At 35.2% G+C, this 22,942-nt stretch overlaps 1 protein-coding gene and 2 gene segments (V, D, J or C); 2 read left to right on the forward strand and 1 right to left on the reverse strand.

Moving 5' to 3' along the window:
- Nucleotides 1–1,990: 1,990 nt before the first annotated feature.
- Nucleotides 1,991–8,609, forward strand: LOC102228461. The segment is given in 3 exon segments: nt 1,991–2,161; nt 8,039–8,119; nt 8,227–8,609. Coding segments are annotated over 3 exon segments (516 nt in total).
- On the reverse strand, nt 4,113–6,037 carry LOC102228725. The segment is given in 2 exon segments: nt 4,113–4,963; nt 5,987–6,037. Coding segments are annotated over 2 exon segments (360 nt in total).
- Nucleotides 8,610–10,520: 1,911 nt separating the features above from the next.
- LOC102228211 (perlucin-like protein) lies at nt 10,521–20,692 on the forward strand. 2 transcript variants are annotated; one of them, XM_023344936.1, is made up of 7 exons: nt 10,521–10,726; nt 13,612–13,728; nt 14,429–14,599; nt 15,103–15,278; nt 15,804–15,919; nt 18,262–18,357; nt 20,590–20,692. In XM_023344936.1, the coding sequence occupies exons 1-7, from the start codon at nt 10,627–10,629 to the stop codon at nt 20,594–20,596; spliced, it is 783 nt and encodes a 260-aa protein (XP_023200704.1). In that variant the 5' UTR covers nt 10,521–10,626; the 3' UTR covers nt 20,597–20,692. The 2 variants fall into 2 exon arrangements, with proteins under 2 accessions (XP_023200704.1, XP_005804790.1); XM_005804733.2 differs by lacking the exon at nt 20,590–20,692 and having other exon boundaries at nt 10,522–10,726; nt 18,262–19,818.
- Nucleotides 20,693–22,942: the final 2,250 nt, after the last annotated feature.

A 22,942-nucleotide genomic window follows, 5' to 3' on the forward strand; every position in this document is an offset into this window, starting at 1 on the left:
TGTCACCATCAACTGTAGAATGAGTCAAAATGTTCATGTTCACCTCAGCTCCTTCCCTTGTTTAGCCTGGTATCAACAAAAAGATGGACAAACTCCTAAGCTTCTCATTTATCTTTCTAGCACTAAAGCATCAGGGACTCCAAGTCGTTTTTCAGGCAGTGGATCACATTCTGACTTCACTCTGACCATCAGTGGAGTTCAGGCTGAAGATGCTGCAGTTTACTACTGTCAGAGTTACCACAACGTCAACAATCAATGGGTGTTCCCACAGTGAAAATGTCTCGTACAAAAACCTCCCAGTCAAACTGAACAGGAACTGAAATGACTGAAAAAGCTGCAATAGCGACTAACTGCAAATACAAGCAGACTTTTTATGTAGCAGATTATGCTTTTCAAATTTACTTAAAACATCAACTTCAATTTTAACTGAGTCCTCATCTAGACTCTTAGTCTTTTCCATAACAGTGATAATGTAGGTTATGTATGCTTAAAAAATCCCACCTGACTGAATCATATCAGCAAAACCAATTAATAAAACAGAAACAAATGATGCTGAAATTTCTGATATGGCATGTGTTTCACCAAAACCTTAACATTTATACCAAATCTTAAAAAGTTAATAATGTTCACATTTAACATTACGTTGAACAAAGCAGTTGACCAAGAGCAGATAAAAAAAAATCATTTAATTTTTATTATGAATTAATATAAAATATTAGAAAATGTTTTGATGAAATGGAAGCACCAACACATAAATGGAATTATAAAAACCTGCTAAGAAGAGAAAGAATTGCACTGTAACTGCAAAGTCAGATTTTTTTTAAATGCTTTAATTTGAGGTTTTCAAAAAAATGTAAGAAACCATTCACTAAGAACATTTTCTATACAACTGGATAAATTGCAAAGAAAAGAAGAAATGGACAGCAGTCTAATGCTTTTGAAAGTTGACACATTTTTAGCTAACCTGCAGCAGTCCTGTTCACACTGCGAGAAAATCACAATCAGAACCAGTTTTCATGTGTTGTTTATCCAATAGCAAGAAAGAAGCGTAGATTCCTCAAGAATATTTCGTAAATATTTACATGAGTGACTCAGGAATCTTGGGTTGTGTTCATCGAGTGAATTTGAACCAATGCAAGTCACAATCATTTTCATCATCTTTCTTAATGAGTTTTATTTCTTTGCACATTACAAATAGTAACATATAGTTTCAGGATAGAAAGGAAACATTTAACAGCAGATTGAAGTAAATGTTTTGTTTTCATTAATAATAGATATAGCTTTAAATTTTTGGATAAACTTTTCAAAAATAGGCTTTGGTTAAAAGATAATGTAAACCATCACCTCAATAAGTGTTTTGGTTAAATTACTCCCTGCTTTCTACTATTTGTGGTACTGCCAGAGTCATTTACATGGTGGAGGACAAACAGATAGAGTGTAGAATTAAAAGACATGAAAAAAACTAACATTAATAGTTTAGTAATGTTTTCAACTACAATGAAAAATGCTGATTCATTCTCTTGAGAGAATACACACTGTTGAAATGTTTAAGGATTGTGAATGATGAGGAAAAGAAGCAAAAACATTGTGCATGTGTTCAGACTTAACCCCGCGTAGAACCTTAATGCAATCTAAGGCAATAACAAAAGACTTCAACATAAGACTAGTAGAAATGCATTAGACTGTTTATGTAATTGAAAAATCAGCTATATCTATTTTATCAAAACAGTCATAGGAATAAGTCAAAATGTAATATAATTTATCTTTAAAATATAAGTAGTGCACAGTGAAATAGTGCAAATTAAAAAACTAAAATATCCCATAAATTCTATTACTTGAAAAATAAACTTTTAAACATTTGTTAATAAAAGCTTCATCAATAAGAATAACTCATCAACATTCACACGATGACTGAACTGGTGAACTTTGTGATCATTGATTCCAGTCCCTGTTGCTCTCAGTCAGAGCATTTCCATAGAGTCACTTTGCATCAGCAGCTCCATGCTCCAGTGCTCTGGGAGAGTTTATAGTCCTGACAGTTGAACACTGGATGACTGACAGCTGTCCTTCATCACAACAGAAGACACAGAAATCCTTCTCATCACAAACATGACTTTGATCTGCGTCCTCATCTGGACTCTCCTCTGCTGCTGCTTCACAGGTAAAGTCCAGAGAATCCAACTCCTCTCCTCTATGAACATCTGTCCCTCTGAAATGAAGCCGACTAAACCATGAAGCTGCTGCATGTTTTTGTCTGTGTCCTCAGAGGTCAGAGGTCAGTACACACTGACTCAGCCTTCAGCAGTGAGAATTGATCTGGGAAGATCTGCCACCATCAGCTGTAGAACCAGTCAGAATATTCATAGCACCTATTTAGCCTGGTACCAACAGAAAGATGGACAAACTCTTAAGCTCCTCATTTATACTACCAGCACTAAAGCATCAGGGACTCCAAGTCGGTTTTCAGGCAGTGGATCAAACTCTGACTTCACTCTGACCATCAGTGGAGTTCAGGCTGAAGATGCTGCAGTTTATTACTGTCAGAGTCTTCATTACCCCAATAGCCAGTATGTGTTCACACAGTGAAAAGCAGTCGTACAAAAACCAAAAGTGATATAACTGGAAGCTGCTATAGAGCGACACCATATGGGCACAAATTGCTGTCAACAAATTGAATAACTTTATTTGAGAGCTGTGATTATTTTTCTCCTTTTACCACAAAAAATAATTTCAATTATGTATTCACATCTTAGCATTGCTGCTATTTTTAAAGTCAGTTAGAAAATAGTGATTTTGGTTTCAGTCCATTTAAAAACTTTTAAAATTATCCTAAATCCATAAAGCTTTTAAAATTGAGCATGTCCAATTGTCAGGTGCTAAATAGCTGCAAGCTTCCCCATTCACACATCTGAAATATCCTGAGAAGATTTAAGAATCTCCTGGAAAGTGGAAAATATAACTTAAACACATAAAACTACTACAGCAATCATAATACATTGTAAAAAAAAAACAACAACAAAAAAAACGTTGTATTTACCAATAGCTGTGGTTGGCAGAAATATGGAAAAACCTGTAAAGTTCTGGCAACCACAGCTGTTGATCTTTTATTGTAAATTAGAGAAGTCCTTTTTTACAGTGTATGCATACTAAAAGTGTAGGGTTTTTTAAATAAATAAGCTGTTCAATGCTGACATCTTCTGGAGTGAAATGGCAAATGCAACTGTGTAGGACAGTATGCAAGGACTTTTCTGTTGCCCCCACATCTTTTATATTTAATTAGTCACTATCGTGTCCTTCTGCAACCTTCTCAATTAACAAAATTCTCTTGTTTGAGACAGAGTATGGGATCACAAAATTAGGATTCACTATATAAAAAATGACATTGACATCATTAATCTACAAATATTTTTTTTAAGTTTTACTAAGTGTTGATTAATTTCATCTCCTGTGGTTTAAATCAAAACTGTTTTACCAAGTATTTTGTTGACATGGACAGTTTAGACAGAAGCTTCCAGTGAATATTTAAAATTTACATGCTATGAGCTTTTTATCAAAAAAGCTAATCATATTCCCAGATTTTTACTCCATTTAACCATTTAATATTTGCCTCATCCTGTTTGGTGTCTTAGGCCCCAATTTATACTACTTTTCCTGTCAACTGGTATTTTAAAGCAGTTTTACACCACAAGTAACATTGAGGTATCTGCAAAGACAACTGCTTACACAATTTCTTTTAACAGAACAAAAATGCAGACAATGATTTGGACGGATCAGAGGGGAGCATGAAATGCCCTGGAGTGGCTTTGAAATTCACAGAGTTGTTCCAAACCACTTCTTTGAGATCTGTTTTGTCATGTCCTATTGGTGCCTTTTGGCAAACAAACAGATGGATCACAATAACAAGCTGGTTTATTTCAAATGCAATAGATGTGGGAAAGAGAGGGAAAAAAGAAGGAGAGTCTTCTTCTACATTTGCAGAAATAGAGGGAAAAAAAGAAAAAAAGGACAAGAGATACTAACAACATGTATGTAATAATGACACTGAAAAGAACATGATACTAGTTAACACAAGATGTATTTATTGGCAAATTCAACCCAATATAATCTAAAATAACCTAATCTAAATACAAAGACAAGTGAAACCCTAAACACACACAGCAGTGGATCCTGGGCAAGAGTGAAGGAAAGATGTAAATAAACGTTTTTTTATTGTCATGAATTGAAAAAAGATCAACTTCTCCAAGTTACAATTATTTTCCTCATGATTTCTCATACAATGAAACCGAAAAAAAAACTTATTTCCTTTCAACACCTTGTTTTCTTAATAATTGTGCTTAAAATGTAGTTGTTTTAATGCTATAGAAATATATATATTTTATACATTTTTAGTCAACCGGCCTCTGAAATGCTATCATTCATGTCAGAATTTTGTATCAAATAAACACAAGCTTCTCCAGTGAAATATATAACTCAGACAAAACACGTTGATGCGTTGATCAGTTTTATTGCTTTAAGATATTAAATCAACCGGGATTGCAACAATAAGCAAGAAGGCTTCGAATGAAAAGAAGCTTTTGAAGACGGAAAGAACAGAAAGCATTGAAAAAGCAATAGTTCCCATCTTCTGGCATATCAGCTCAGTACTGGGAACACTGGTCTCTCTTCAGTGTCTCTGTGACTGCAGTCTGGGAGCCCTGGGAGGCCTCACAGGTCACAGAGCCCACCTTCCTCCACTGGTCTGCAGGGAGCCTCAGGGTGCTGCTCCAGCTGTAGAGGCCGTCATTCTGCAGCACCCCGGGGCTCCTGCTCTGCTCCAAGCTGCTGCTGCTGCCGTCCAGCTTCCAGGACAGAGTCCAGTCTGAGGGGAAGCCCTTGTTGGCCAGACACATGAGGATAACCTTCCCCTGCTTCAGCTCCTCACTGGAGGGGGGTACAACCATTAGTGATGGAGGCACTTGACCCACTAGAAAAAAAGCAAAAAAATTAGTTGGAACTGCTATTAAATGTAATCGGTCCAGGATGAACAGCCACTCTCCAAACCTGGCAGGAGAAGCCGGCTTAGTCAATGAAAAGACGATCTACAGTTTTTCACTTCCTTCTAACATGCAGGCATGACTGCTGAAGCGTGGAAACAGGCAGGTTTCACAGCTAAAAATACGTACAACAGCTGGTTTTAAGATCACACTTTTTTTTAGTTATTTTAGTTGACTACTAGTCCACAGTGTAAAACATTTATGAATTCTGCAGCAGCCAGCAGATTAATTACAACACTGTCATCCAGTAGGCAAACCTGTCATTAGTATTATTGCAGAAGTACTGAAATTACTCCTATGAACAAATCATTTTAGCAAAATGAATTTAAAGCATCCCAACACACTGAATTATTTCACATAGAGTGCTGAGATAATTTAATGAAATTACACCCACAAAAATAGCCGACAACACAACCGTCTGATGTGACTTTACCAAACATATTTGTGAACACTAACAGAGGATAGTTGAAGGTCATTCTGATGGCACTGAAACTTTAGTGATACTTTTGAGAGGAATAGTCATAATATTTACAAGTACATTCTGATTGCAATAAACTTTTCTGAACCCGAGTAATTGTTGGTCTAAAACAGAGGAGGCTTCAAGTCTTCAGCTTTAATTTTTTTTTCTGATTCTATGTTGATCACTGGGTGTGACTTTTATGTGAATAAAAATAGGACAACACAGAACATGGGGAAACACTATCACTGATATATGCCCAATGGAAGTATGAAAAGTAGAGGTTGATTTGATAATAAACACCTTGCACTGAATAATATTTAAAAGTTTAGAATGCTTAATTATTTAATTAACATTTATTATTTTATAACAAATAAAAGGTGGAACTAAAGATCCAAATGTGTGAAACGATACACAATTATATACAAATCTTGACCGTATGAAAAATAATGAAAGACTGAACATTTTTGCTATTTAAGGGATCAAATGAACTTACTGTTAACTTCAAGTCTGGTTCCTCCTCCAAACATGTGGCACAGTGATACAAACTCCCCACAGCATCAAACAAAAACCTTTGACTGAGAGACACAGAACGTTTTATTCAAAACAAACACTGAAACAATGGTTCAAACATTTATCAAGTGGATGTGTTTGGCAATTTCTTATTGATTAATATATTCAACATTATTGAGAAAATATCAAAAAGAAAAACTATTTTCAGAAAGTCTATCAACCTTTAAGAGAATTTCTTGTAGATTTCTAGGTAATCCTGATCAGTAGTTCTGTAGTTTTCTGAAAGTTTAATTTCTCTTTTTCATTCAGCTTGACTGTTTATTACTCCTGATCACTTGTAATCATCGCGACTCTAATGTAAACACTTTTCAGTTTATCCAAGAGCCAGGTTAAAACTAAGTCTTTCAAAGGCACATTTTGTTTTACATTCTTTAGCTGAAACTAAGGAGAGCACCGTTTGACAGAGAGGAAAAGTATTTTAGCTGAAACAATCTGATTCCATTAGAGCACTTATTTTGATTAGTCTCAGTGATAAAAGGATGACATGTCAGATGATGTTTCAAATCATCATCTTCCTAAAGTAATGGCCACTTTTTACCAAAAGATGAATTAGGTAAAATAAATAATAAATTTGGGCAAAAAATGACTTAGGCCATTGTTTTAGGAAGGTGGCGAAATAAAATCCTAATCTTTGAAATGAGATCATTTAAGATTATTCTGCTTCCAAAGATATCTTCCATAGGCCTGAAACACATCCTTGTTGGACATGTTTCTTTTTATTCTTGTAAACAGTGCAATGCTGTGTTTGGGTCTGGAGCATAGGCTGGACTAAAAATGGGTTGGAGAGTAACAAAACCTTCTGAAAGATCTTTAGAAAGATGGAAAGCTGTAAAACAAGATCACTTGAAAAAAACCAAAAAGAAGGAGTGTATTATGAGTGTAGCAAATGAAATTTAGAATAGTTTAAATATTTGAGAATGTACAGTAGAGTGCAGTCAGTAAGCATTCATCTTGCTGTTTTGTTAAGATTTATTTAAAAATATAAACAATTATGAATTCATTCAAAACAAGTGTCTTACATCTACACATGCAGAAACATTTACATGCTCACATGTTCACAAACCATGATAAAAGATGAGTGTTAATACATATTGTAAGTTGCAGAAAAAGAATGTGACGTTATTTAATCACTGATATAAATAAGCCTTAGCAACTTTTCTGCTGTTGATTTGGACTCAGTGGAAGTTACAGTAGTGTTTACATCAGTGAAGACCAAATTCATCTTCAGGAAAGTGGAAGTTTGAATGGAAATGTTTTTTCCGTTTTTTGTTTCCTGTGTTTAGCAAAATAACCATGACAACGGTCAAGGATGACTGCTCTTCCATGGTAACAGTTTTCTGATCAAAATATAAACATTTTAAGTTATGGCAGACCCCAGAGAGACTAACTATTTTATATGTTTATATATTTTGAGTTATATATTTTGAATTCTAATTTAGAAATAATATGTATATGTTAAAATAAATTAGTACAAAAGTAACCATAAATAATGTTAAATTCATATGAAGTTATACAAAAATTACAGACTGTACTTGAAGAATTCCCACCATGAAAGCAATCGGTTCACTTTAATGCATTAAAGGGTTCGAAAAAATAAACATAAATGTAAAAAGCTAATCTTTATCACAAGTTTTCTTTATTTAAATAAACAAGTTTTGTTTATTCAAATAACCAAATCTCTCTGCACAGACAAGCAAGTACAATGGATTGATGGATGGATGACACAGTGTGATTATATGAAATAAATATTTATAAACCATATACAGGAGAAAATATTTTATAGAAAGATGACTTTTAAAACTGATCATCCATTAGAAATCCATTGGTAAATATAATCATTGTACAAACTGTCATAGTAAAATTATTTCCATAGAGCCACTTTGCATCAGCAGCTCCATGCTCCAGTGCTCTGGGAGAGTTTATAGTCCTGACAGTTGAACACTGGATGACTGACAGCTGTCCTTCATCACAACAGGAGACACAGAAATCCTCTTCATCAAAAACATGACTTTGATCTGCGTCCTCATCTGGACTCTCCTCTGCTGCTGCTTCACAGGTAAAGTCCAGAGAATCCAACTCCTCTCCTCTATGAACATCTGTCCCTCTGAAATGAAGCCGACTAAACCATGAAACTGCTGCATGTTTTTCTCTTTGTGTCCACAGAGGTAAGAGGTCAGATCACAGTGACTCAGCCTGGAACAGTGCACTCTGCTGTTGGAGAATCCATCACAATCAACTGTAGGACTAGTCAGAGTGTCTATTCTTGGAATAGCAAGGATTATATGGCTTGGTACCAACAAAAAGATGGAAAATTCCCTAAACTTCTCCTGGTTGATGCTAATAGACCTGCAGATGGGATACCTAGTCGCTTCAGAGGCAGTGGTTCCAGTTCTGACTTCACTCTGACCATCAGCGGGGTCAGGGCTGAAGATGCAGCAGTTTACCTTTGTCACTGTGTTCATGTGGGTTATAGACCAGGGCCGCACACACAGTCAAAACTCTTCATACAAAAACTTCCTTCTAAAATAAACTTACTTTTGCCATAGAAAGTCACTGTGCAGACACACACAACAAAGTGCTACAGAATAAGTAAAGCTTTAAGATTTTCCTCTATTTATGAATTAATTTGACAAAAAACAAAAGTGAAAAAAATTATACTTCATTAAGATGTTGTGACGTAACAAGCTGTACAGTCACAGAATTAAATGGATTTTAATCTTTATTTGTATTTAATCCATAAATAATAACAGTATTATATGTCAGTTATGATGTTATGCTGCTCGTCATAATTATAAAAAATTTAAATATTAAATATTGAAAGGTAAGTCTGTCAAACCTACGTGAACATGTGATGTGCATTTTTCTTCATGTTACAGATACTTATGCATTTCACATTTAGGTCTTCCTTAACAAAAATTTAGGAGGAATATAAATTGTGAAATACCTAAAGCAAAGTATAATATTCTGTAATAATGATACTTTAAGTCATATTAAAATGCCTTTAATTGTGAAGTGTGGAATACTAAACCCTTCATCCACATATCTAGACAAATGTTGTTTTTATAGGCATCAGCGTCTATGAACTTTTGTCGATAAAGATGGTGTAATAGAGGATGGATGGATGGATGGATGGATGGATGGATGGATGGATGGATGGATGGATGGATGGATGGATGGATGGATGGATGGATGGATGGATGGATGGTGTTAATTTTACTTACCGTAAATTACCACGAACTACTGCAGTGATGTTTTCCGTCCACCAGATGTCGCTGTCTATTAACTTTAAGGAGCATTCAGATTTTTAATCCATTATCCAATCACTTAAACTAATTTATGTTCAGAAGTTAAAGATGTTTCTTAAATATGCCCAAGCTACCAACTACAATTGTTGTGCCATAAAGTATAGCGTAAATCAGGGGTTTTCAAAGTATGAAAGGGTGAACCCCCCTCCAAGGAGCACAATGCCTGCTGCATCCCCCCCTCCCCCCAAATAATCAACCCACACCCAAACAGATGCCACTACAAAACACCTTCTAATTGCTTTTATTTTAGAACCATCTCATCTTTTAAAATGACACTTTATCTGAATGAAATTTAACACGTGAACATTTTAAAACATTTCCTCCCATTTTAATTATTTTTATCAGGGCCTTTGTATGGCAAATACGCCCTTTTTTTCATTTTTCTAATGATAAGAGCAACCCCAAACTCATTTTTCAACCGTTTTCTCAAACAAACGTTACATCTGAGAATCTGAGTTTAATGTTTGAGATACCAAGAGTGTTTTCACATCTTAACAAAAACATTTTGATCAGATCTTTGGAACACATCTGTAAATGTTGCACATTTCCTTGAAATTAAAAAATAAATCAAAAACCTAAACAGTTGCAAAATCGTGGAGCTCTTTTTGTGGCTCATCTAAACAATTTATCTCGAGCTAAAAGAGCGTGCTGTATGAAAGAGCGGAGGCATACAAAGGAAAAAACAATTACGGACGCTATGCGCAGCCTTTCTTTTTCTATCACGGTCCTGAATCATGTGTAACTCGTTTTATTTATGATTTTAACTAAATTGGCAACATGGCAACATTACTGTTGTATTCCGGTTTATTTTTTCCCTCGCACCGCGCCTCCCCAAAAGTGCTCTGGCGCCCCCTAGGGGAGGCGCGCCTCACACTTTGAAAACCGCCGGCGTAAATCATTCTCACAGCACTTTGCGACTTTTTTCAGTGAAAGTTGCAGTTAACTTTATTTGATAACTTTATTTGTGCAAACATTATTACTGTACAACAGTAATAAATCTCAAAATAGCCCATCCATAAATACATGTTTATTTATTTACTTTATTGATTTTAATTTTTGCATGAGTCTGCTTTGCCTGTTAGTGTTGCACCTAATTTTTCCCACCTTTTACCAGGGCTTTTATTTTGAAAGCTCTGTCCGGAACGTCTAATTAATTTCGCTCAGCGATGCGTGTTTGAAAGCGGGGTTTGTTCATAAGTAGAGAACATGGAAAAGTTTATTCTCACTCTCCATCAAAACCAGTTCTTGTGTTGTTGAGATGGCGACCACCGGCAGCTCCTCGGCCTCTGGCAGGATGTACTCCCAACTAGTAGACGAGGGGAGTTATGAGGAGTCCAGACCAGATGTGCATCAGAGCGGTAAGCAGAGAGGAAAGTGGGAAAGTTTTATCCAGCTGCAGATCCATTAATTCTGATCCCCGTTTTATTCCTGTAACAAGAAAAGTTTATGCAAACAAACATTATCACTGTACAACAAAACTCGACTTTTCTTACAATTTCATCTATTTTTTATTGTCCCTGTTTGCAGTGTTTATTTTGCAACTGTTGCGTAATATGGTCAAAAGACTTTTTTTTCTTTTTTTTTTGTCAGAATCATGCTGTTTACTCCCCAGGGGAAAAGCACATCTTATAGCCACTTTTGTTTTAATCGGGATTCTTTTGTACACCCAAATTTTAAGTTTCATGCGAGAAAAATATTGTCAATTACTAAAGTTATGTGAAACTTTATTGTGCATTTTAGTGTTTAATTCAGTGTTTGAAAAAGTGAATGTAGGCAATCGTATTTAACATGAGCATAAATCTAATGATCTAAACTGCAATGCTAAAATGGATGTCTTCAAAGTTTCATCAATGTTCCTTTACAGCGACTTTGTTTTTCCACATATAGGAAAAATGTAATGTTTGTTTGCCGACTGCAGTTTAAATTTGCATCGTCACTTCATGATTGTACTGGTACTTTTCATTCTTTATTATAGCTTTACCATATTATTCGTCATTCTTTATATTTGTTGGGTCCCGTTTGTCTCAATATGGTAAATCTGCAGCTTTAATTCAAGTCAAGATTATTTGTACAGCACATTTCAGCAATAAGCTAGTTCAAAGTGCTTAAACATTAAAACATAAAACAGTAATTAGTTATGAAACAAGCAATACGACTGACAGCTTTGTCTCATCAAAATCATCATCATCAAATATGTAGATCAGTTTTCCAGTTATTATTAATAAAAAGCAACTCTCAACGGGTGGGGATTTAGCCTTGATTTTGAGGAACTCAATGTTTCAGCTGTTTTCTGGAAGTTTGCTCCAGATTTGCAGAGCATAGAAACTGAATGCTGCTTCTCCATGTTTGGTTCTGGTTCTGGGTGCAGAGTAAAGTAGAACCAGAAGAGCTGAGAGGTCTGGAGTGTTGATCATAGAGGAACAACAGCTTAGTTTTCAAAAAGTTTGTGTACAATATTCTAATACAATTTTGAGAGTGGAGTTTTTTTCACAATTGTTTTCTGAATACAGCTCTACTATAAGAAACATACTTTCCACTTTCTTTTATTCCAAGAAAGGAGAATTCCCACCATAAACTCTGTTCTGTGTTTTGCGGTTGACATTTTTCATGCTGAAGAACCAAGGTTGTATTATGTAATGTTTTTGTGTGAGCACATTCTACAGAGTTTCAGATGAAAACAGACTGCTTACAAGAAGCACAGTGATTTTAAGCAGATGTCCAGGATAAGTTTAGAGCTCCTGTCAGAGCTGTAAATGAATTTTTGAGACTACTAGTATTTACAAAAAAGTAAGCAAAATATCTACTTACTAAAACTGACAAGTTATTATATTTACATAAACTTAATATAAAAGTTTGCATTGAACTGCTAGATGCATATTGTCACACTTCAGCTCTGAGGATTCAGACTTGTTTGTTTCTTCATTCCAGGCCCGGCTCCACAGGAGTTTAGCTGGGGGGTCAGCGTAAACAAGCTTTTATTTTGATATAAATACATAAGCAAACCTTTCTGTGACTTTTCAAATAAAATAACCATGTTTACTAGTACAAAATAAACAAGGATGTAAACAGTGACATGTATAAAATGTTGAATAATTATGCTGAAAATTTGCATAAACATTAGCACATACATTACAGAAATCTAAGAATGTAATGTTTCTAATCTCTGAAGTCTATTTCTTTAAATGCAAAATCAATCTACTCAAGAGTAGCAATAATAATATTACTCAATTAAAAGAAAAAGTACAATGCAGTAAAACTACTATTATAAGTAAAAGTTACTCAAGTAAATGTAACCAGTACAGTACTATCCACTTTTGAACATAGATTACAAAAAAATTAATAGCTTGTTCTTGTTAACAAGCTTAACGTCATATATTGGCCTCAGTTAGCCATCATTTTTCTATATCATCTGCATGCAACAGCATTACTCCGTGGGCGAGCAATGCTCCCCAACGCCTGCTTCATTCAGATATGATTCATACCCATTTCCAACTATTTGTGTTGTGTAACTTAAAGCAAACAGTTAGACATGTGTACACATGCTACAGTTCCTAATACAGGTTCAGCAAAGACTACTTACAGAAATTTGCACAGGTTCACTTTTGTATCAATATTTTATTATACATATTTTATTTTTTTTTTTAAAGTTGTGTGTTATTTGTCAGCAAGATTTCAGTTGCAGATGCTTCATGTCATGTAAGCTATAAAGTTGTTTTGGATTTGACTGTTTTTTTTCCTACACACCTCACAAGTGTTTGCTTGGATGGGTATCTAAAGTATTTGGAGGCTGAGTTAATTTGTTGTACTTTCCACCTTGATTGGTCTGATTTGTCCAACAACTTGAAGTGCTTTCTGCATTCTGGGACCTTTCAACACCGCCACAGTAACTTGAAAAGGGTCAGCTTCCGTTCCCTGCATGCATCTGTGAACCTAGGCCGTTCACCACTGCTTCCTCCTAGAGCTATTTTTAATGGATACTGATGGATGCAGACTGGGAAAATCCACAAAGAGCTGCAGTATTGGAGATAGCCTGACACCAAAAACCATTAACTAATTGCCAAAAAACTGCTGGTTGGCTTTTTTCTAAGCATTTGGGATGTTTTTAAAAGCAGTTGATATCAAAATGGAGGAATAAAAATGTGAAAAAACTGAATTTTACATAATTGATCCCCTTTAACAACACCCTTTAATATTTTTCAGATACCTTCATTTTCATTTACCAAGGAATCTGTTTCTCCTCCAGATTACCCAGTCAAAGACCTGCGGCGGAGTGGCCCGGGTCCATACCGCTTTGCCACCATCTGCCTGGCTACACTCTGTGCTATCCTCCTGATCTCAATCATAGCTGTCACCGCTCACTGTGAGTATACAACAGTCAGAGATGACTAGCGTTTCCTTCACTTGTTCTGGTTCATATCTAAAACAATTTAGACCAATCAGCAATTAGCTTCTGTCAGACACCAGTAATAGCTAACAATAAATTTGTCTAAATTTCTATACTTTAAGGTTTTCTCTTCATTTACTTACCTTGTACAAAGTGCCTGTAGGTGCACACTAACCTTTCCACATAAGTTAGTTTCTCATAAGTTAGTCTTGTTAATGAGAGCAGCTTGCTCTCCATTTGAGCAAGCTAGCATCATTTTTGTAACTTGTAAAAACCTATTTACCAAACAAATTGGAAGCTTCAAATCAAAATATGTTAGACCTTGATGATTTAAGCTTAGGCATGCTTCAGGAATCAAAATTCTGCTCAGGTCTCTTATTATGATTCATATGTTTTGTCCTTTAGAAGCCAACATAATCACACGATGTTAGATTTTTAACTTTTAAATCATATGTTCTTGTTAAATGTGAATATAGGGCATGTCTGTCTTCACATTCTGGAAAAAAGTACAATCCACACCCTTGGCTTGCTTCTTCAGTGTATTAGCAAACTTGGATCTGTTCCTTAGAGGCCTATATGTTGCAGGAACTAGCAGTTATGTTTAAATAACAACATTTATCCAATCGGACTCTCAGAAAAGCTTAAAAAATGTGTCCTGCTTTAATGTTGTTTGCAGATAAGAACAAACCCTCGCCTGGTGCTGAAGCAACTGCAGAGATGCAGAAGGAGAATGCAAATGTTTCAGCATTGATGGCGTTAATCACGAAACTCCAGAAGGAGAATAAACAACTTCAGAAAGAAAAGGAAGAGCTGCAGGTGAACCTTACCTCCATAATGACAGCCAAAGGTACAGTTCTCCTTAAAATGGTGCATAATGTTCTCATAGAGTTAAAAAATACAGCATCATGTCGAGTTCCTGACATTTTTTTCCTACTTTCATAAGAGCCTCAGTGTTCAGTTCAGAGACTGTCTAATATTTTAGATACTGTGTTTCTACACTGGGTGTAAAACTATAAGGCATTACTGAACAATTACAACACTCTCAGTCATACCAAGATGTTAATAAATATCAGCTCTGAGAAATTAAGAGGGTCAAATTGAGGTTTTGTCTTTCTTAGGGAACATGTCCAGTGTTCATTATATTTGGTCAACCATTAGAGTGCAGAATTAATATTCAACTAATTGAAAGACGATTATTTTAGCATCTTGCTTGAGAACAATAAATAACTCAAAGCATAAAACCAAACACAATACAAGGCTGAAGGGAATTCAAAGTCACTTAAACCTGATGATTGAATTTGCATGTTATGCTTATGCATCTGATATATGACATGTGCTGTTGGTTTCCAGCCACTGCAACCACAGCTAAACCGACCAGAGCCCCTATTGTGTGTCCTACGGACTGGCGTCTCTTCAACAACAGCTGTTACCTCATTTCTAAAGATAGCAAAAGTTGGACTGGCAGCCGAATATACTGTCAAAGACAAGGAGGTCATCTGGCCATTATCCTAACAGCTGAAGAGCAGGTAAAGTATGATAGTTAGTGCAGCATCTGTGAACTTTTCATTTGATTCTGTCTGAGAGAGTTTATTTTAAAGTTGAGAGCATAAAGTAATTTGCTTATTCTGCCTCCCAAAATCCTTTAAAAATGCACTCAAATATCAGATTTATTTGCTCTGCAGTGCTTTCCTTTTACAGGGACAGTTTTTGTCCAAACTATATTTTGTGCAAAAACTGTGTCAAATTCTACCCAAAAATAAAGTTAACGTTGTAAAGAGTGTTGCAATGTCCTAAAAATCTCTTATAAAATGGACATGTTTGACTCCATTACAGTCTTCAATAAAACGTAACATTGTTCCTGCCAGTAATGCTTGTTATGGCCAGCCGTTTCCTGAAGGGCAAGGCTAATGGTACCATGTTTTCTTTTTTGTTTATTTCTATTGTAAGCATAGTTTTTTGAACAACAGTCAAATTTCACACACAATGTCAAGCTTATAAATGCTTTCTGTGTTGGAATTTATGTAAATAATCCCACTTTGTTTATCTGTCAGACCTTTTTGTGGAATCTCCTTCCCAGAGGACACTGGAACTCATACTGGTTTGGAATCACAGACGGAGAGACAGAGGATGAGTGGAAATGGGTCGACGACACTCCGCTAGTTGGAGGGTATGGACTTCTCATCAGCATACTACAAAATATTGTCACTTAAATTAATATTAAGTTTTAAAAATTGCACATTTCTCTGCATTAACACATACACCATGTGCTTAAATTGAGTGAGACATCAAACATCACTGAACTTCAGTCACAACTGGTTTTTGTAAAGCTGCAACATACAAATATTACAGTCATCAAGTGGCAGGAGGTGACTAGATAGTTTCAGTCTGAGTCAATCTAGCAAAAAAAAAATATTTTTTTAAATGTATTAATATTACTACAGTTGGAGTCAAAATATATTACATGTATTGATACAATCCATTTTCTAGCAGATCAAACAGTGCAGAATACAGTTTATTACGTTAAGCTTTTTAAAACAACTTTACAGTAAATGACAGAGAAAAAGGCTTTAATTTTTTTCAGCTTTGATAGACGTTCACTCCAGCTTAAACTGGGGCAGACGTTTGCAAACAAACTGCGGGTCCAGTGGACCTTTACCTTTGCTTTGCCTGTTACGTTTGGCACACTGACAAATTTTAGGAAATATTTTATCAGTGAATTAACTACTGTTGATTTATTCAACAAAAATCATATATTCATTCCTTCTGAATGAATGAATTCCTTACTCTTTTGTCTTTAATACACAGCCTGGCTGCTTTTTCCTCTTATTTTTAGCTTACATCACCTACTTTATTTATTACAAACATTCATTTCTTCAGCATCTTCCACAATTATTAGCGCCCTTAGAGATGTACAAAAACCTTCTTTGATGAAGTAGAATTAATGGCATCCATAAATATTCCTAATAAATTAATGTATTGGAAGGATTTTCCAAATATTATTCTTTGTAAGTTGACCGTGTCATAAAAATTGTACTGATCAGATCTCAATTTTCTGTTTTCTGGGGTATAAATTGTGAATTAATCAGTTGTACTTAACTTTAAACAGCAACCCAACAGACCGGGCAGGTTGCTGTTTACTTTTTCTTTTAGTCTGGAAAATGTGCAACTATGGAGTGACTGATAAGAACAACCATTGTACACTGCTAGGGTATTTTTATGGGGGAAACACTCATAAAAACACAAATATAATCAAATAAGTAACTGTTTACACACTAGCATATTTTCTTTAAAACCCTCTTTTTCATTATCATCTTCCATTTCTTGTAATCTACCGTAAGTATATATTTTTTCCAGTGTTAAAAAATATTTTTTCCAGGTTCATGTTTTCCACTTCTGCTGAGACAAAAACTGTGAACTTCCTTTTCACCTCTGGTTCTTTTACACCAAATGCTCATTTGGCATATTTTATAAGAAGCTCCTGATTTTCGTTCCTCATTTTGAAAGTCACAGACTTGTGTTATTCCCCAGTTGTCACCTACATTCCTGATGTTCCTCTTTTTTTTCTCCATATATTTTCTTTTCTTTTTTTCCTTTGGTTCTCTTTTCATTTTAATGTTTTGTTCCATTTTAGACTTTCATGCAGCATTCACCACTTTTTTATGCTGATTGCAGCTTTTTATTTCCAAACTGCTAAATAGACAAAAATATGTTGAAATCACTTTGATCTGTGCCGTTTTGTTTATTGGTTACCATACAAAACAGAGATTTTATGATTTTAGGCATCATTATTATTTGGTATGCCTTGTAAACAAATTAACCCCTTTGAACTTTTTTATATTTTGTCGCATTTCAACCAGAGCCTTTTATGTATTTATTTCATTAGGGTTTATGTGACACAAATGCAACACAAAGTAGTGGATAGTTGCTAATTTGACAAAAAATTGTGCATATTTTTTATTTTGTATTTTTTTGTATATGTCTGCACTAGTGTTTTAGAGTACCCTGCACATGCTGTGCACAGTCTTCTTAGCAAAATAGTTCAACCACAAGAAGTGTCTTGGAACATCAAATTTTCTTATTGATCTAGATTTTGACTTGGCCATTCTTAGCCACTCCATTTACCTCCATCTTATCTATGGATTGTCTTCTCTTTAGCACCACCCATCAGTGCTCAGGAAAATCTTCAGTCTTTGGGGTGTTGTTTAATTCTCTAATCCTGATAAGTGTGAAAGATTCTTTGCTGAACTCCCTTTTAGTGTGTTTCTTTGATTTTTATGATGCTGTTGTTCTTTAGCAAATCTCTGAAACCTTCACCGAACATTAGGGTTCAAGTTTCAAAGCACTTTCCATGATACAGTGGCAGAATACAAACATATAGCGTGGCACACAGAATAGCAGATTATTATTATGGAAAAATAAACATGTTGCTTTTCACTAGTTGCTTGTACCTGTTAAGTATAATATTAGCGACTAAAGAGCTTGCTTTATGTTTGTCTCTCTTCACAAAAGTTTCTGGGAGGAAAACGAGCCTAATAACCACATAAATGAGGACTGCGGTTACATCGTCAAGACCGAGGTGTTGGAACGTGTGGCGACAAAGAGCTGGTACGATGCCCCCTGCTACATGGTTTTGCCCTACATTTGCGAGAAGGAGATGAGCAGTACCACACAATAGTGAGATGTTACCAACTAGACTGGCTAAAGCGAGACCTGCAGCCTGCTGGTCGTTTTATTTTACAAAGAGTTCGGCTTTCAGAGACGCTCAGAAACTGGAAGCATCTGATTGCAGGTTATCTTAATTAAATTGTGATATAAACCTCATTGGCCACCGGGAGGCTTGTTAAAGAAATACTTTTGCAGTGTAGTTTGCATATGTTTCTATATTTTTCTCTAAGATCCACTACTAATATTAAGTCTGTTAGCACAAGAAGTCAATATTACTAGACAACCATCTCTGGCTACAGTAGGAAAAATACACCAAATCCCAGACTGTGTTTGCAACATTTTCCTGCACTGATTCATTTTAGTGATTCCACCTGTTTATATAAACACATATGAAGTTTATTTGCTTCTTTTGGTCAGATGTTAAAAATGGGGCAACTGTGGCTCTGTAGTTGACTTGTGGTTGGAAGGTTATAGGTTCAATTTCGGCTTCCTCCTGTCACATATCAATATGCCCCTGGGCAACCCCAAGTTGCCTACCGATCTGGATATTGGTAGATAAATGTGTACGCGAATGGGTTTAGTCTAGTGTAAAGCGCTTTGAGTGGCCAAAACGATTGGAAAGCTCTATATAAATTCTTATATAGAGCTTTAAATAGAACTTTAAATAGAGCTTTAAATTTGAGCTTTCCAAAACTCAAATTTAATTCAGTGCCTTTAAATCACAGACAGAAGGTAATATTGCTAAATGATCTACTTAAAGCTCAGAATTTCATGTTGACTAATAATTCTATGTTTTTTTTGTTATCTTTTACTATGAAAGGTAGTGGATATGTTTTACTGGAATATAGAATACTTGTATCTCTGATTGTGTTTGTGTGGGATTTTATTAGATGTAATTTCAGTAATTTCAAATTTGCTTTTGATTAGAATGCACTTTAAGATGGCAACATTTCTGATCATTTGAAAGAATCAGCAGCAGATTTTGCAGGATTAAGTTAAACGACTATTTAATCACTATTAAATCACTCAAATTATTAAGGTATGTGTAAAAGGGATCTTGTGAATTTCCAAAGTTTTTCAGGTTAACTGTATTTGACCTGTTGTTGTTTCTGCGAATTATCAGATTAACACAAATAAACTAAATCTGTGCTATAATTTCTAGTCTGCCATTAAATCTAGTGTTGTTTGTTTATCTCTGGTTCTATGTTTATCTGTTTTTATCAAGGGCAATTTGTTAGTTTTTATAATAATGCTGCAAATGAAGATTTAAATGAACAATGTAAAACCCTTTACTGAAATGATCTGTTCTATAAGTTTGAGTGTTTTTTTTTTTCATTCAATCATTTGCTTCTATTATCTCCATTATCAATAAGCAGATTAAAACACCTATTATTGACTTTATATCTGGCCATATTCATGTTTTAATCAAGTTAAAAAATATGAAAGGAGGTTTTAAGTATGACAAAAAATGTAGTTATTCCAAAATGGAAGTAACACCACCATACATATTGATTCAGGGGCTCAATTTTCTACTCCGGTCACTCCCAGCAGGTGGCAGTGCAAACTGACAACAGTTACCTTTGTAAATTTGTCTAGACTTCTCAAGCCCCAACTAATAAACTGGGTTCATTTTTGATCAATTAATTTACAGATTTTATTCACTACAGAGGACAGTCATTCATTAACAACACCACTAGCCCTTTGTTTTTGGTCTTAAAAAAGAGGGACATTATTCTATTTATTTTCAAATTAATATAATTATATTTAAAATGTCTGCATATTGGGAACAAGTTAGAAAATTCCTTGTTTATGTACACAATAAAGCTGAGTGGTTCTGATTTTTATCATGGTTCAGAACAGCACATGTCAGAAGTTAACATGCAGACATCATCCATGTTTATGTGATTATGTTTATTGAGATCACCATTATGTTTTGCTTTTTGTGGTTTACATATAAAAAAAAACTTCAGTCAACTGGTACTGCAGTAAGAAGGTCCTGGGTTCAAATCCCAGCCCGGGTCTTTCTGTGTGCAGTTTGAATCCACAGGCTTCCTCCCACAGTCCAAAACCATTACTGTTAGGTTAGTTGGTCTCTTAGTTGGTCTTTAAGTCTGAGTGTGTTGTTTGTCCTGTGTCTTTCTCTCTGTTGTGATGGATTGATGACCTTTCCAGGGTGTAATCCGCCTCTCACCTAATGACTGCAGGAGGCTGCAGGTAAATGATATTTCATTTCTTTAAAGTCCCACTTGCCTATTACTTACACAAAACAAATCTAAATCCCTCTGTGAGACTTACATCCAGTCTTCCGTGTGACTCTGTCCTCTCTCTGTGTTCTCAAAGTGGACTAAGAGCGTCACTGAATGAAGAGGCCAAAAGGGGAGAGAGTTAGAGTGCAGGGTTTTACTCCTGAGCTCGTTACAACTGAGAGATACCAGGAAGTAAGATAGCCCTCTTCTGTCCCAGTTCATTAGCCTGGATTACAGTTTGAGACTTACTGTAGGAGAGTGGGATAGAGCAGCACAGCAGCTCTTCACTCAAACTGTGAAACAAATGAAGCAAGAAATCTCCATTTCAGTTCTGTTTCTGGAAATTGGCCTCAGATTCGTTGTAATGAGAAATGCATCATTGCCACAAGACTTTTAACGCAGCACCTACTGCTTGCTGTATTCATGCTTTCTCTATAACTAAGGGAGAAAATTATTTGACAATTTTTTTTTGAAAAAAAGGTCTAAAAACATTTTAAAATTGATGCATGATATTAAATTTCCTCAATGCAAATTTCCTCCTGACAGTAGATGGGTTTTTACCAATCTAGCCATCATTTCCTCCCTCTATCACTAAGAAAACTGGATGCTCTGTTGTCCTTTATTATGTCTGTTCAGGAAGTCAATTGACTGACAAAAGAAAACAGAGAGTCAACATCTTTACCTTGGAGAAGAGTTAGAAATTTTTGACAATGGATTTAAGAAACCTAAAAATAATACTGGATTTCTCTCAATCAACTAAGAAAGAACAGTATTGTTTGACATCTTACATGAAAAAAATATGAAATGTAGATATTAAATGCAATAATCTGCTTTCACCCAAAAAATAATATTTTTTGTTAAACAGATTAAGGGCACAGCACTCATTTGACCCACATTTCACCTTCCTATTAGAAAGCATTTGTTGGCTTGCTCCGTTTTACTGTTTATTCCAAGCCAATTAGAAACCCATTACAACACAATATGATGCAATTTCTTTGCACTTGGTATGAAAAACAAGAAAGAAAAATAAATATATTGCACTGTAAAATATGGAAAGAAAACCAGCATCAAAAGGAACAGCAAGACATAGGAAAGACGTAGGATGAAGGAAAACATTTACTCCCACATTACCGACCCATCAGACCTCCTTTCCAACAGCCTTGTGATTAGTCCATTATATCTTGATTTAAATTGAAGAATCTGTGGACATTGTTTAAACTGTGTCCCCAGTCAGTTCCAAAGTTTAACTCCACATATAGACACACACAAACACCACTTGCATCTTGAAGCTACCACGGCCCCTCATTTAACCTCTTCTCTTTGTGTAAAAATATTTTAAATATTTGTAGGTAGTGCATTTTTATTGGCTTTATATAGAAGTTTTACCCCAAAAGGTTTTACAAAATAAAGAAAAAGTCAACAATTTGGATAAGGAATAAGGAAGGCATGATCAAAAGATCCTACTTTATATACAATTTTCCCAGCATGTTTTTGGAGAGAAGATGGAGTAAACTAATATTTCCCACAAATTTCTATACAAAAACTCACAAGAGCAACATTGATGATCAATATAATAAGTGCTATGCATTATTTTCTGAGAAATGTTTAGCTTTTTTAATAATTGAGGCACCTTTAGAAACTTTTCTTGTATCTGATGTGTGATTTCCAACTTAATTTGCTCTCGGTAGTCTTTCCCAAGAATTACATTTTTGATACAGCGTCTATATTGTTATTGTTATATTATTATATACACTATCTACAGTATATTGGTGTATATACTGAGTAGCTATACCAAGTACACTATGTGAATTTGTGTTTTACATTACTTTGGTATTAAAGCTTTTCTGTGATGCAATTTTAAAAGTTGAGCAACTTCATCTCTCACCGATATAGTGGAAAGATAAAGAAGTTACATTTTCATTCCTTGTGAATTTCTCTTTTTTCTCCCAAAAGTGGAATGATAAAGAGGTCTATGTAAAGTTCTAGAGACAGATTACTTTATTATAATAATGTTTTTCTTGTCAAAAATCAAATGTACTGTGTTAGTCAACTTATCCAGAACCTGAAAAGCACAGAGGGATGGTTCAGTTTCCTTCCTTACTCTGGATGGATCGCCAGTTCAACACGGAAACAAAAGGGATAACTGTTCATGGACTCACTCAACCTTTAAGGATCACATCACAGAACAGCAAGTGCAACACTGAGACAAAGGTTTTGTGATCAGATTAAACTTAATGCTAAAGACAAACATGCATAAAGTGCTCATTCGGGAAGAGTTT

This window comes from Xiphophorus maculatus, chromosome 13 (assembly GCF_002775205.1).
Source record: "Xiphophorus maculatus strain JP 163 A chromosome 13, X_maculatus-5.0-male, whole genome shotgun sequence".
In the NCBI taxonomy this organism is placed as follows: domain Eukaryota; kingdom Metazoa; phylum Chordata; class Actinopteri; order Cyprinodontiformes; family Poeciliidae; genus Xiphophorus; species Xiphophorus maculatus.

Bases quoted from the DNA above. Each gene is read 5' to 3' on its own strand.
- LOC102228211 (XM_005804733.2), top strand. From the start codon at position 10,627: ATGGCGACCACCGGCAGCTCCTCGGCCTCTGGCAGGATGTACTCCCAA. The intron at 10,727-13,611 runs GTAAGCAGAGAG...TTTCTCCTCCAG, and splicing joins ACCAGATGTGCATCAGAGCG to ATTACCCAGTCAAAGACCTG. The intron at 15,279-15,803 runs GTAAAGTATGAT...TTTATCTGTCAG, and splicing joins TCCTAACAGCTGAAGAGCAG to ACCTTTTTGTGGAATCTCCT.